Consider the following 16036-nt stretch of genomic DNA (forward strand, 5'->3'; position numbering starts at 1 on the left):
TGCGGCTTCTGTCAGGCTCGATACCGCCGCCGCGGGGCTCGCCGCCATTTTGGGGTCACCAGGCCGCACCCGATCTCGATCCTTGCGGGCAGATTTAGCGTGCATTAGATCCCTGGATCTGGTAAGGTATTGTTCCATGTGCTAGCGCAAGCACAATCCATGGCGTGCGCGCGAAGAGCGGGGTTCAGTCAGCATATATTAGGGAAAAATCGGCAGGGCAGCCCCGGAGCGAGCGAGGAGACGTCCTCACGCGCTCATGACACCACGTGACCTCACTTTTTAAAACTTTAAAGAAAATCCAAGATGGTCACCGCGGGTGCCGATTTTGACAGAAAAACGGCTGTTAAAACGCAGGAAAACGCTAAAAATCACGATTTTAGGATTTTACAGGGGGGGGGGACCAGGGCATGCAGGGAGACCCCCCTAAAACCCCAATTCGAGGACCCCCTAAAATCACTGTAATGTAATGTAAAATCGGCAAAGTCTGTGACTCACAGACACCACAGACATGTGCTGCAATGCATTTCAATGGCAGCCAGCAATACACAGTACAGGCATAGGGAGATCATTACCTCAGGAGTTGATTAAACTGGATATTTCAGATCTTCTGGCCACCTCATCTTCCCTGTCACCTCAGATCATGACCACCAGGACCCCTCAGGGAAATCAGGGAAGACACGCGGCACGGTTCTGATCCCAGCGTACCTTCTCGGAACCGCAGCAGCCTGTGTTGTACCACTTTGCGGACGAACCAGGGGAGAGATGGCTACCCAACCTGGAGACCCGATTCAATCTGCAGGCTGTCCAGAGGGCTTACTGCAGTTTCAGGCTTACAAAGTACCCTCCAGAAGCAGACAAACTTTAAAATGTCTGCGATCTCCTGCCGAAGGATTATTCGCACAGAGCTGATCCGCAGCACGAGGGTAAACCCGCGGTACTGAACAAAATAAAAGACTAGGAATTGAGAAATAAAATCATGAGCAGAAGAAAACTAGAAGTTCTCAGCAAGGCTGCAGAATCAAACTGAACTTCAAGGGGAGTGGCCACACTGGTGACCTCGCATAGGGGGTTGGTGTTATTTTTAAGTTCTGCAGCCAAGGCTGGAAAGGATGCATTACCCGATAGTTCAAGCTCCAGAGGGATTGTACAAGAATTCTTATGTTCTAATTTGACATTTAAAAACAACTACATCACTAAAATAGACTCAGAAGTCAAAAGAACAAATGTATTGATTACTGCTGTTGTAAGAACTTTTTCCACAAAAAGTCTGATATTCTAGTTCCGAAATAGTGCTAAATTTTTTTGTGCCATTTCTGTATGCTCGATAGAAGCTTCTGCAATGCTCAAAGCTGAAAGCTTCTGTGTAGGGGATTATCTGTTAATTAAGTGAAATATTATTTTTAAATTTTAACCAGTCAAAAAATTATTTGGACACTGAAACAAGTATGGTAACTAGCCTTCAATTATTTTCAAATACAGAATATTTTATTCAGAAGCAAGTCATAAGAAACAAACAAGAAGGGAAAACTGGTGCAAGGGTTTGTAGCCTAAAGGAATATTAGACTCTACAAATCAAGTAATTTTTGTAAGTTTCTAACTATAAATATATTATATATATATTATTGAAATAATAAACCTCATACCAGGATGTTATTGCCCAACTGCAATATTACAAGATGGCTAAGAATCACTTTTTGTTGATTGCTTCCAGTATGCGGAGCAGGTGAAGAAACAGATTAATAATATCCAGATAGAGGTTGATTGCAGCCAGAATGTACTCTTCAGGGGAAAGTTTATGCATCAGTAAGTCTGTGTCATAAATGATGAATCCACAGAACAGAAGGGCTCCTGCTGCAGCAAACACCAGCTCTACTGTTTCACTATAGAAAAACAGCTGTAGCCAAAAGAAAAATAAGGGAAAGGAATGCACATTTCAATTTATCATATAACTTTCAGAAAATCATCAAATTTCCTAATGTACTTTGTCTTGAGTTACTAATAAAAAGGCATTAACTAAATACAAATAATAGTTTATTTCTTATGGCAATCTGTGGTTCAGTTTACTGACAAGCCATTATAAAAAATATAACCTTAAATAGAAATCAAAAGATCACCCTTTAAACACAGAAGATGGGGGAGAGGGGGGATGCACTAAAGGAAAAAGCAAGTTGGCTGAGCTTTGGCTCCTCCCTAAGTTTAATACTTTGGCATGATATTAACTAACCCCACAATAAAAGTGTCAGTAGACTCATAGAAGGGATCTATTCTAAAGATGTAGGCAAATAAGGTAGTACAAAAATTGGCCAAAGAAGCAGACCCATCGAAGGGAAAGAGCAGCACAGCCCAAGAAGACAAATTCTGCTCATACAGGGATAGCTGAACCATGGATGAGCCCATTGCTAATTCCATTGCCATGATAAAGCAGTATCTTGAATCATTTTCTGACAAAATTATAAAATGCATTGACCAGAAACTTGAAATTGAGGTAAAGGGTCATCTTTCTGTGGTACAACCAAAGTAATTTACATTTATTATATGCAGGTACTTTCTCTGTCCTTAGTGAAGGATGTAGCCCAGCTCATTGATAGCAAAAAAGAACAGATGATATGGAGCTCAGAATAGGTGATTTTGAAGATGCCATGATTTTGTAGGGGAATAAAACTGAAGTTATAAAAAAATGGTTCAGATTGAAAATAGGAGCTGCTGAAAAAAAGTCTGTAGAAGGCAATGATGCAGAGGGATATGTCGCATTATGGTTTCCTGAATTCTTGTAGCTGCAAAATAAAGGTGGCAAGCTCAAAGTAGAGAGTGCATAAGCCAGAGCTTTAATTGCATAATTTTCAAGAAAAGAAATATCCTCACTCCATCACCAGACTCCAAATGTTACAACCAATAGCTTCCCTGTAATCTTCTGGAAATGACCAAAATCTCTTCTTTTGTAATCTGCCTAGAATTATAAGGTATTGGTGGAATAAAAGAAACTAATGTAATGTAATAAAAATTCTTGAAGTGTTACAGAAGCTGGGAGAACTGCAGTGTTAATAAAACAGAATTTACATCTTTCAGGATTTTTTTGTTAGCAGTGGGGGAAAAAAAAACCAACAAACATTCATAGAGGCAAACAAGTTACTTTGCCAAGGCCTCAATTACACAATGCTTTTTCCAGCCTGACTCAAATATATCCAAGTGATACACCAATTGGATTTACAATGCTGAATTTTTTTAAAAAAAATTTGCACAGAATTCCCCAATGAATAAACTACAGATGTGCTGTTTTACTGTGGTTAACATTGTGTATGTTAAGAATTGGTTGAATTTCAATATTTCAGATAAAACCAAGCTTGGAAACTGCATCCATTGAAATGAACCCCAGTCTGCACCACTAAGGGCTAGATTCACTAAGGACACTGATCGTGTCCAGACCACTTTGCGACCCCGACCCGATTCACTAACCTTCCTCCCGCACCCGATCCAACCACGCATGCAAATGAGGGGAAATGGCATGGAAAGTAGCTTGGCCTTGATTCACTAAACAAAATTCAGGAACACCGACAGGGCTGGCTGATCAAAAAGAAGCAACTGCTGAGGATCAGTCGCCCCGACTCTCCTGCCTTTGCTGCCCTGACTCTCCTGCCTTTGCCGCCTCGACTCTCCTGCCTTTGCTGCCCCGACTCACCTGCCTTTGCTGCCCTTCCATGCAGCGCGAGCCCATGGTTTTAACCCGCTTTAAATCTGCGGGTTAAAACCACGGCCCCGCGAGTAAAAAGTAAAAAAATTAAAAAAGCAAAGTTTTCTTCATGGACAGTAAGCGCATGCGCACGCAGACCATCTACAGGCAAAGAAGATGGTCTATGCATGTGTCAGGATCGCTCCCCAGCGATCCCTGTAGTTATTAGGGGGTGTGCCTCCAATCAGCCTACTTTGCATACGGGCGCATTGTGAATTGGGCGCCCGGCCACGGATCACCCACGGACCAGATGGGAAAAAGGAGGTTAGTGAATCTGGCCCTAAGTTAGAACTTTGATTTAGCTAAAACTAAAGGATAGCTTTGTGTTCTTCATAGTGATAACTTTACATTATCTTACCCTCAAGAAACTTGCAAGGATCAAAATCCACAAACAAGCAAAGAGCCTGTAAAGAAAGAAGTGTAAATTAGATTAGAATGTATTATAAAGAACCAAAGTAATACTGAATTGTTTAGTACTTTTATAGCTACAGTAAATATATGAATGCTTGTAATTTATAATACATTTAAAACTGTATACCAAATAAATTGTAACCTACAGCATGAATTATCTGTATACATATAAAGTTAACTGAAAAAAAAGAACTGTAAGAGCTCAGAGGCTGACAGATCACCTATTTTTTGGGTCCTTTACTAAACCATGTTAAGTGGTTATATGTATTTAATACATGAAAAATGGCCTAACACAGGGTGTGTTGAAGTGTTTTGCATTAATTTTGCCATTTGTGCACGCCAACCATGCTGTATTTATTTAAAAAAAATTGGGGAGAAGAGGCATCAGGGGTGGAGAATGGGCATGGAAGCATCATTCAGCTAGCCTAATGACATTAGCACATACTAACTGGTTAGCATGTCCATAACGTAAGAGCCCTTAATGCCTCCTAAATAGGAGGCAGTTAGGGGAAAATTTAAAGTGTGGGAGTATGTGGCATAGTGGTTAGCGCTACAGCCTCAGCACCCTAAGGATGTGGGTTCAAATCCCATGCTGCTCCTTGTGACCCTGGGCAAGTCACTTAATCCCTCCATTGCCCCAGGTACATTAGGTAGTGTGAGCTCACCAGGACAGATAGGAAAAACTGCTTAAGTACCTGAATGTAAACCACTTAGGCTATAAATGGTACATAAATACAAAAATGAATAAATAAATTAGAAGGTCAGCCACACCTGATAGGCCAATTAAACAGAGACACTGAGGGAGGTGAGCTGCTCAGAACACTTGGTGAAGGAGAAAGCAGGCAGGAGGCCAGCCCAATGCCCAGAGCAAGCCAACTCTGGAGGTTTAATGAAACCAAAGACTACTTGGATCTTACTATAAGCTGTCCTGAGGGAACGGTACTTCTATGTTTCTATTTTGGGCTGCAAAAACCAGAGGGAAAGATACAGTTTAGGGGGTGAAGAACTTATGTGCACGACGGAAGAGTGGGACTTGGGTGTGATTGTATGTGATGATCTTAAGGTGGCCAAACAGGTTGAAAAGGTGACGGCGAAAGCTAGAAAGATGCTAGTAGTATGACTAGTAGGAAAAAGGAGGTGTTGATGCCCCTGTATAAGACTTTGATAAGACCACATTTAGAATATTGTGTACAATTCTGGAGGCCGCACCTTCAAAAAGATATAAAAAGGATGGAATCGGTCCAGACAGAGGAATGGTGTGTGGTCTTCATGATAAGGCGTATGGGGACAGACTTAAAAGATCTCAATCTGTATACTTTGGAGGAAAGGCGGAATAGGGGAGATATGATAGAGACATTTAAATACCTATGTAATATAAATGTGCACGAGTCGAGTCTCTTTCATTTGAAAGGAAACTCTGCAATGAGAGGGCATAGGATGACATTAAGAGATGATAGGCTCCTGAGTAATCTGAAGAAATACCGTATTTTTTGCTCCATAAGATGCACTTTTCCCCAAAAAAAGTGGGTGGAAAAAGGGTGCATCCTATGGAGCGAATACCTAAATTTCCTCTCCCCCTCAATTACCTTATTTAGACTGCCGCTCGCCCCTTGCTGCTGCTGCTGGTTGCTCACTGCCTCCAAAAGTAGAGGAAGGGAAAGGCCAGGCAGATGCAGCGATTGCACGCTGCCGGCCCAGATGTCAGAATTGAGGTCGGGGATAAGCCTTCTGGGCCGGCGGCGTGCAATCACTGCACCCGCCTAGCCCTTCCCAGAAATTCCTTCTGTTCCGGGTGCCGCACTGTTGAGCCAGGAGTCCCTTCCCCTCCGACCCGCTGATGCTTTGTTGACGTCGGGGGTAAGGCTTCTGGGCCGGCAGAGTCCCCCACCCGACCCGCTGCTTCGTTGACATGTCCTCACAGCAACAGCAGCGGGAGGTAATTAAATCCAGCGGGTGGGCAGGCTTGAGGGGAATGGCAGAAGACAACAGAGGCTAGAAGGCAGTGAGGGGACAGGAGGGAGGGAAAAAGGGACAATTGTTGGGCCTGAGTTGGGGGGGGAGGGGGAAGATGACAAAGGCTGGAATGCAGTGAGGGGAACTTAGGAGGGAGGGACAATTGTAGGAAGGAAGGAAAGAAGGAAAGAAAGAAATCACCAGACAATAAAGGTAGGAAAAATGATTTTATTTTTAATTTAGTGATCAAAATGTGTCAGTTTTGAGAATTTATATCTGCTGTCTATATTTTGCACTATATTTCTCTATTTTTCTATAGTTGTTATTAAGATGACATTGTTTATTTTAAAAAGTCATCTGCCTTGACATCTGAGCCCTGTCCCTGCCTGCTCTTTGCCCTGTCCCTGCCTACCATTAGGGGGGGACAGGGTACAGAGCCTTGCAGGGAAGGGGGACAGGGTTCAGAGCCTGGCAAGGAGTGTGGGGTTGGGTGCAGAGCCTGGCAGGGAGAATTTGGTTCAGAATGTTTTTTTCTTGTTTTCCTCCTCTAAATCTAGGGTGTGTCTTATGGTCAGGTGCGTCTTATGGAGCGAAAAATATGGTATGTTTTTACGGAAAGAGTGGTAGATATGTGGAACAGCCTGCCAGAAGAGGTGGTGGAAATTTAGTGATCAAAATGTGTCAGTTTTGAGAATTTATATCTGCTGTCTATATTTTGCACTATATTTCTCTATTTTTCTATAGTTGTTATTAAGATGACATTGTTTATTTTAAAAAGTCATCTGCCTTGACATCTGAGCCCTGTCCCTGCCTGCCCTTTGCCCTGTCCCTGCCTACCATTAGGCCACCAGAGGGGGGGACAGGGTACAGAGCCTTGCAGGGAAGGGGGACAGGGTTCAGAGCCTGGCAAGGAGTGTGGGGTTGGGTGCAGAGCCTGGCAGGGAGAATTTGGTTTAGAATGTTTTTTTCTTGTTTTCCTCCTCTAAATCTAGGGTGTGTCTTATGGTCAGGTGCGTCTTATGGAGCGAAAAATATGGTATATTTTTACGGAAAGAGTGGTAGGTATGTGGAACAGCCTGCCAGAAGAGGTGGTGGAAATAGAGACTGTGTCTGAATTCAAGAGGGCCTGGGATAGGCACGTGGGATCTCTCAGAGAGAGAAAGAGATAATGGTTACTGTGGATGGGCAGACTAGATGGGCCATTTGGCCTTTATCTGCCATCATGTTTCTATGTTTCTAAGATATGTCTACCAGTTGGGGGGTGGATAATGGAGCTTTTGAGAGAGAAGAGCCCATGGAATTTGAGGGTAATTATCCAGGGTGCTTAGAAGGAGAAGAAGATATGATTTGGCATCCAGTGAATGAGAAAGCAATAGTTTGTAGCTGATAATGTGGGTAATGTGCTGACTAAACTAGAGCTGTGTTTTAATCTGAGAATGTAGATGTACATGTCAGAATAGGATGTCACCGAGCGTGATACATTTAAGTGAACTGATAATTACTGAGCTCAGCCCTTGCTAGCCCAGGGCTGAGTACCTTTGAGGTGGGGATGGGAACAAACAGTTTTCTTAAAGAACCAGCTCAGGCAGAGGCTGGCTCAGAAAAGCCAGACAACCTACATGGTTTTAAAGCAAAGCCTTGCAAAGTAGGCTAAGCAGAGCAAACCGTCCCCAATCCAGTTTATAGAAAGAAAAGGGAGAATTTAAATACAAACCCATTGTTTAAGGTCATATAGAAACCTGACAAATTTAACCCATTAAGGGGAACACTTTGGGAGGGATTTAGAGCCATCTTTAATTCGAGCGGATAGTTCCCTTCCCCATTGGACATAAGTATTTAGAAATAGCTCAGTGGTGGGGTTTATTAAGTGGGTTGGAAAAGAATAGACTGAAAAAAGAATTGATAAGAAGAAAAATAAATAAAAGCTATTGGACTCTGAAAGGAAAGAATCTGGGGGGAGGGGGCTTTTAGGCCTGTTCCAGTGCCCCGGTCCATGAAGCGTTTGTTTGGGTCACTGTTTAACCCTACAGCCAAGCTATAATAGAAATACCTGGTGATGTTTGGCCACTGTGGATTATTTGGATTACATGAGTAGAAAATTTATTTTTGCTTCTAAAGTGCTTGCTGGATATTGTTGTTTGTTTTAAGGAAAAAGCACTAACCACCAGGTGAACTACCAACCAGGAGAATAAATGCTATTTAAAACTGAACTGGACTCAAGTTACTGAGGGTATTAGAGTAAGCCTTCCCCTTTGCCACTCCAGTTTTCGCTAGGCCTGGTGCTTGCTTCGGGACAAGAAGGCCTGACCAGCCGGCAGCTTAGCTTTCCTGCCACAATATACACTGACGGGTGCTGTATTGGATCCCTGTTTGTCGGGAATTATATGACAGTTGGCAGAAAATGTAACAGTAACGATTACAAAACAGGTGAACAAATTGTTTTGGAAAGGGGCTTTTCCCGAATGGCTGTAAACAATCTACAATAAAGCCTATTTTGAAGTGAGAAGGGTTATATATGAGACAGATGAATATTTTTGCCCTGGAAAAGCGGAGACTGAGAGGAGACATGATACAGACATATAAAATCATGAAAGGCATAGAGAGGGTGGATAGGGACAGATTCTTCAGACTAGCGGGGACAACAAAAACAAGAGGTCACTCAGAAAAACTGAGAGGGGACAGATTCAAAACGAATGCAAGGAAGTTTTTCTTCACTCAGAGGGTGGTGGACACCTGGAACACGCTTCCAAAGGAGGTAATAGGACAGAGTACAATACTGGGTTTCAAAAAGGGACTGGATGACTTCCTGAAAGAGAAGGGGATTACAGGGTATAGATAGAAGGTTACACTACAGGACAAAAGCGAAAAGCATATGTGAGTTTTAGGGTAGGAGCACTATCAGGTCCTGGACCTGAGGGGCCGCCGCGTGAGCGGACTGCCGGGCACGATGGACCTCCGGTCTGACCCGACAGAGGCAAGTCTTATGTTCTTATGTTCAATCTGGATTGTTCCATTTTTAGGAAAAATGTTGGAAAAGACGGCATTATTGCAATTGAATTAATTTGTTGATAAGGTAAATTGTTTGGACCCAAATCAGTTTAGATTTCACAAATCTTAAAGGCCTGGATGCACTAAACTCTCTGATGGTCTAACAATTGTCGCTAAACAAATTTGAACTGGTTTAGTGATTGCCTAATTTGCTGACCCAATGTACACAAATGCTCACTGCGTGGCTTTCCGTGCATTCATACATCGGGCCCTCCGACAACTTCGTCTTCCAGACCCCTTTTACCTCTCATTGAGGGCTCTCCCTGCAGATTCCTGTGAGTTCCTCGGCCACTCTCCAAAATGACTCTCTCCCAGGTCTTCCTTCTGCTGTACTGTGCCCCCTTTCAGCACTGGTCAGCTCTGATCAGCTTCTTACTGGACCAGGCCTCCTGTCAGCGCTGGTCAGTAATGGGCTTACCGGGAGTTAGGCCAGAGGCCAGCATTCCTCCTCCCAAGGCTCGCCCAACTCCAGAATGAGCTCTTCCTTTTCTCAGCTCTCAGTTTGGGAACTGTCCTTTCCTTGTTTCACTTAGGGTGAGTGGACAGCTCACAGCAGCCTTTGCCAGATCTTATGAAAATGAGTCTCATTGCTCATGCTCCCTCTGCTGGTTTCTAGCAGGATCCTCACCCTGAACAAGCCCACTTATAAATGACCCATGTTATCTTGAAGCGTATTCACTTAGTAAAGGGGAAAAAGCCTCAGAACTGGAGATATTAACCCAATAAGGGTCTTCAACGTGATAAATCACTATGCTCCTATTGCAGTCATTGGCAAAAAAAAACCCCTCTGTTCTTCCTTATTTAGTACTGTATAAATATTTTTAATAAAAAAATTTTTTTAATAGTCTTTTATATTTTTTAGTTTTTCAAGTATACTTAATCAATTAAACATGCCATTACTGTATCCATCCAATTGATCCAATATGCCCATGCACAGTTCACGATTTTTGGCCATCATGCAAAGCCAAACATTTTTCACAGTTCTTTCCCATTACTTTCTGCTTCAAAATATATTCAAATATATTTTATTGAGCTCAACAAAAGCATCAAACATAATACAAAGCAAGAACACATAAGCTCAACATTTTAAGAAACAAAAATATACCACTAAGTCAGAAACCATCAGCTTTACTCGTAACTATATACCTTATTTTCATGTCTTCATAAAGGAAGAAGACTTATTTTAAAGGAAGAAGACTTATTTTAAAGTTCTTCATTGTATCCTCGTTGAATTATCTCAGTCTCCTCTGCATTTCTTTGCCACTGCACAATCACCGATGCAGCCAGTGTTTCGCAGGGACCCATTTACTTCCACTCCTTCAGGGTAAATTTTTAGCAGCTGTTATCCATTCTTATCCTCCATATGATGCTGCCAGTTGGGAATTTGGGGAACTGGGTTTGTTCAATAGGTGTAACTGTTTGGACCACTGGTGATATTAAAATATTCTTTTTGCGGAAAAGATCCTCACCCTGTCACAGTAATATACACCCAACATCTTTGTCCATTAAAAAAAAAAAAAGAAAAGGATTCCTGCCCTGAACAGCTGAGCATCAGGAGGCTGCTTTGGAGCTTTCCCTGAAGCTCAGCTATTTGGGATTCCCGTACTGCATCTGCACATGTGTTGAGTCGATTTTCCAATGACAGGTGGGGTGGGATTAGGGCAGACATCCAACTGAACTCATTTGCATGGGAAGCCTTTTGAGCATCGACTGCTGTTTGGAAATCAGCCAAAAAATCGGCCCACAGTGACCAGCATGGTCTTAGCGACCATGTTTAGTGCATCTAGGTCATACTATTGAGTTGTTATTAATGGCAATGGATGTTTTATGCAGGGAAGCATGGCGAGGACTGGCCTACAGAGTATCCAAGGGAAGAAAACGACTGAATGGATAGTAGAAGTAATATTGATCAATGAGTAACATACTGTTTGGTCTCACTAAATGTATCAGGGACATTTGTGTGGATTTGCAAAAATTGTTGAGGTTGGAAAGTCTTGGAGTAAGAGGTAATGTGCTACAATGGTTTTCCACTTATTTGATAGGACACTTGTTTTGTGTATGCAATGGATGTAGGATATCAGAAGAGTATGCAGTGGGTAAGGGGGTACTTCAAAGGTCAGCACTCTCTGCATTGTTATTTAATATATATATGGCTTTAATAGGTTCGCTATTTGAATCATTAAATGTAGATTATCGACTGTATGCAGACAATATAATATTTCCGGTCAGTGCCTCAGGGCTCATTGGCTCAGACACTGAAGTAAGGCTCGACAGGAAAATTTAAAAAAAGACCCCCTGAACTGAAGAATGGCAGGAGGAATGCCCATTCTCTCCTGCTGCCAGTGATCCTCAACTTCCCAGAAAAACAAACAACAGGAGGGATGCCCACTTCTTCTCGCCGCCAGTGATCCCTGACACCCTGAGAACTATTGTAGTTCAACCCCTCTATATCACCCTGACTTATTTTGTCAATACCTCACCCTCCTGATACTTAATGTTTTATTAGATTGTAAACTGCCCAGAAAGGACGTCTAATGAACAGGATACTAAATCTGAAATAAAACTTGACGCTTTAGACCATGTGGCACTTAATCCATGCTAAACTTTAGTAAAAGTATTCTTTTATTAGTTACTTGCTTTTCCAGAAGGTGCTCAAGGTAAGGTTAAGTCAAATAAAACTTAAGATCAAATAAAATAGTCAATAAACAAAACAGATTCACTACAGAAGCTTAAAAAGAATCAAAGAAAAAACTAAAAGAAAAACACATATAATACTCTATTCTTAAAAATTTATTTCAGACATAATAATTCAAGTTTTAAAAACACGAACCCATTTAGTTAAACATACATTATGGGTAAAGGGTTGCAATACTGTCTTTGGGGCCCATAATCAAAAAACCTAAATGTCCAAAAAGCATTCTAAATCAGCACTTGGATGTCCTAATTGCCAGGACATTCAAGTGCTGATAATCAAAATCGTCTTTTTGTACGTTTACCAAGGTATTCCAGCCTCTATACATTCAGAGCATGGGAAGGGCATGGTGGAGGTGTGCTTTGGGCAGTGTAAAGGGCGGGTTAGACATGGACATCCTGCAGCAATAATCGTACATTTTGTAAGACATCCTGGACGGAACTTGTATGTTTGGAACTAGACCTTTTTTTAGAAGGGGCTAAGTGCCACAAAGGTGCCCAAACTGACCAGATTACCACTGCACGCATCAAGGTAAGACACTCCCAAACTCCCCCAGTGCTCACTGACCCCCTTCTATCACACAAAAATGAGAACAAAAAGGTACATACCTGTCTCTAAAACAGCAGAATCTGGTATGGAGCATCCTAGTAGAGCTGCACACAGGTAGCCTTGTGGGTGGGCTAGTGAACCATAGAGAGGAGGACTCAGGCCCATGGCCACTCCAACCACTATATTTTTTGTGAAAACCAGTTATGAGGGGGTGCTGAAAAGTTCTCAGCTCAACCAAGAAGGAAATGACGTGGAGCCATAAAACTTACAAGTTATTCCACATATTCACCCCTAAGTTCAACACACTTGGCACATTGTGTCTGAAGTTTCTATAACCCTTCCAAAAAATACTCTGATGCCTGGTCATTGAAATATTGCTCTGCTGCTGCAATCACCTCCGAATTACTCGAATTTGAACATACCATATTTTTTGGTCCATTAGACGCACTTTTCCACCCCCCCCCCCCCAAAAAAAAAAAAGTGGGTAGAAATAAGGGTGCATCTTATGGAGCGAATACCCAAAATGCCCCCCCTCCCCCCAGGTGCATTATTTTAATGCTGCCACCCTCCCTTGCTTGCCGGCCCTCTTCCTGCGTACCTATTTTTAAACTTCTGGCACCTTCACTCACTGAGAGCTACGCAAAAGGCTGACTGGCTGCCTGGTCCCACTTCCCTAAAAATAGATGGCAGACGCGGCAGCCTCCTCTTTTGTTCTTTCGCGGCATACCAGCGCACCAGGTTACCTACCTGGACCCACGCCACTTTGTCGCGAGAGGATAGAAGAGGAGGCAGCCGCGTCTGCCATTCTCAGGGGAAGCGGCGGAGACCAGGAAGCCAGCCAGCCAGCCTTGTGCACCACTCTCAGCGAGTGAAGGCGCCAGAAGTTAAAAAAAAGAAAAGGTACACGCGGGGGGGAGGAGGAAGAGGGCTGGGGCCTGCCTGCTGCCTGCCACCTGCCTGGGGGGTAAGGAGGGAGGAGAGAAAGGCCAGGGCCTACCTGCCAAATTAAAAATAGGGATAGGCTGGGGCCTGCCTGGGAGGGAAAGGCCAGGGCCTGCCTGCCTGCCCTGATGAATTAAAAATAGGGAGGGAGGAGGGAGAGGCCAGGGCTTTCCTGTTGCCTGCCTGGGGGGGAGAGGCTTGTGCCTACCTACCTACCTGCCCTGTCCCCTGTCCCTACCTGTCTGCCCAGTCCCTACCTGCCTGCCAGCCACTAGGCTTGCCTGCGCTGTGCCCTGCCTACCACTAGACCGCCAGAGGGGGGACAGGGTACAGAGCCTGTCAGGGAGGAGGGACAGGGTGCAGAGCTTGGCAGGGAGTGTGGGGTTGGGTGCAGAGCCTGCCAGGGAGAATTTGGTTCAGAATGGGTTTTTTTCTTGTTTTCCTCCTCTAAATCTAGAGTGCGTCTTATGGTCTGGTGCGTCTAATGGAGCGAAAAATACGGTATATAAGAACATAAGAATAGACTTACTGGGTCAAACCAATAGTCCATCTAGCCCAATAGCCCATCTTTACAGTGGCAAAAACTCAAATAGTAGCAACATTCCATGCTACCGATCCTGGGCAAGCAGTGACTTCCCCCATATCTATCTCAATAACAGACTATGGACTTTTCCTCCAGGAAATTATCCAAACCTTTCTTTAACCACTCTTACCACAATCTCTGACAAAGTATTTCAGAGCTTAATTATTCTCTGAGTGAAAAAATATTTCCTCCTATAGGTTTTAAAAGTATTTCCCTGTAACTTCATCGAGTATCCCCTAGTCTTTGTAATTTTTGATGGATTAAGAATTCAATCCACTTGTACCCGTTCTACACCACTTGGTATTTTGTAGACTTCATTCATATCTCCCCTCAGCCATCTCTTTTCCAAGCTGAAGAGCCCTAGCCTCTTTAGTCTTTCCTCTTATGAGAGAAGTTCCATCATAAAAGAGTTCCTTCCACTTTATTATCTTGGTTGCTCTTCTTTGAACTTTCCTAGTTCTGCTATATCTTTTTTGAGATAAGGCGACTATAACTGAATGCAATACTCAAGGTGAAGTCATACCATGGAGAGATACAGAGGCATTGAAAGATTAGGTTCTTACCTTTGTTAATCTTCTTTCTTGTAAATCCACACTTTATTCCGGGACCAGTGGGTTATTTCCCGCCTCCCGCCAGGGTCTGTAGTAAAGAATGACAAGGGAGAAAAATTTGTCCCTGTCCCCATGAGCTCGGCCCCGTCTCGTCCCTGCAAGCTTGGTCCTCATCCCCGTCCCATCCTTACGAGCTCAGTCCCCATCCCATCCCCACAATCTGATCCCATCTGCACAAGCCTCAAATAGTTTTATCCTGAACTTATTTTATTAAAGTATAAAAAGAAACAATATTCCGTACAAGTTCTCAGCCCAACTAACAAAGTTGGAGCAATGTCCATCGAGGGCTGTACACTTAGTCTGGTGCCCCTTGGATGAGGGAACTCTGATCAACCAGACATCCAGATATGGGTGAACCAGTACACACAGCATGCAAAGGTGTGAAGCTACCACCACCATCACTGTGACGAAGGTCCTGGGAGCTGTCACCAATCCAATGAGCAGAACTGCAAAATGGGAATGCCACCACAACACATGGAACTGCAGAAATTATTGGTGGCCCAGGAAAATGGGAATGTGGAGATGCGCATCCATCAGATCCAGGGAGGCTAGAAACTTTCCTGGCACCATCTATACAAGCACTGAGCACACTGTCTCCATGCAGAAGTGAGATACATTGACCGCCTTGTGGACCAGGATCCATCTCCAATTGTCAGATCCTGACTTTGGAACGATTAAGTATATTGAGTATCTCCCAGAGCTCAAGTCTCGCTCTGGCACAGGAACGATGGCCGCAACATCCAAAGCCTGCAGACAATGGCCTGCCTGCCCCTGAACCACCTTCTTGGGGCAGCCCACAGTCAAATCCAGAAAATACTTGGTCAGAAGACAGAAAAAAAAAAAAAACCCTCCAGCTTAAAGACAACCCTGAAAATCTCCAGGACCCAGCGGTCGGAGGTGATGGTCTGCCATTCCACCAGAAAAGCTGACAACCACTTTCCAAGGCTCGGAGGAGACATTGGCCTGGCATCAGAACTGTTTCTTAGCATAAGCTACCAGCTGACTTGCAGCGGACCACTGCCGGCGAGACCCGCCAAAGCATGGTCTGGCAGACGAAGAGAACCGTTATCCCATGGAAGGACCCAAGTACAGACGAGAATGCCGGAAGGGACAAAAAAAAGAGAATGTCCAGAACTTCTAGAAGGGCGGGACTTGCTTCCAGGCAATACCTTAGGTTTACGGTCCTGAATCCGATCCATAACGGCAACCAGACCCTGAACAGGAGCTGACCCTTGAAGGGCAACCAGCTCAACGTCGCTGTAGAAGATGACTCACCAGACCACTGCTGGATCCAAAGCATTCTGCAAGTTGAAACAGAATAGGCGCCAAACCTGGCAAAAACTTTCACGATGTCGAACAAGGCATTATCCACATAATCCACTCCAAAGGAAAAAATATCCAAAGCACCACCATGACAGAGCCGCTGCCCGCGTCCCTGTGCAGCTGAAGGCAGGAAGGAGCAGCCCAGCTGGACAACCCTGAAGGAAGTACCTGGGCTCCCCTGCTGACCCGGAAGGTTT

The 16036-nt window shown here is 43.8% G+C and overlaps 2 protein-coding genes across 2 annotated transcripts in view; both read right to left on the bottom strand.

The window, feature by feature from the left end:
- LLPH (LLP homolog, long-term synaptic facilitation factor) overlaps positions 1–1662 on the bottom strand; it is a 37189-nt gene extending 35527 nt beyond the window's left edge. Inside the window, 1 exon segment of the mRNA XM_033959636.1 lies at positions 1644–1662. The gene's annotated coding sequence lies outside the window, so the exon portion shown is untranslated.
- Positions 1464–16036, bottom strand: part of TMBIM4 (transmembrane BAX inhibitor motif containing 4) — a 69262-nt gene continuing 54689 nt past the window's right edge. The window contains exons 6-7 of the mRNA XM_033959633.1: positions 4086–4131; positions 1464–1894 (exon numbers count right to left, since the gene is read on the bottom strand). Coding sequence (XP_033815524.1) covers positions 1688–1894; positions 4086–4131 — 253 coding nt within the window. The 3' untranslated portion in view covers positions 1464–1687. The remainder of the gene's footprint in view (positions 1895–4085; positions 4132–16036) is intronic.

Source organism: Geotrypetes seraphini, chromosome 9, assembly GCF_902459505.1.
Source record: "Geotrypetes seraphini chromosome 9, aGeoSer1.1, whole genome shotgun sequence".
Lineage (NCBI taxonomy): Eukaryota > Metazoa > Chordata > Amphibia > Gymnophiona > Dermophiidae > Geotrypetes > Geotrypetes seraphini.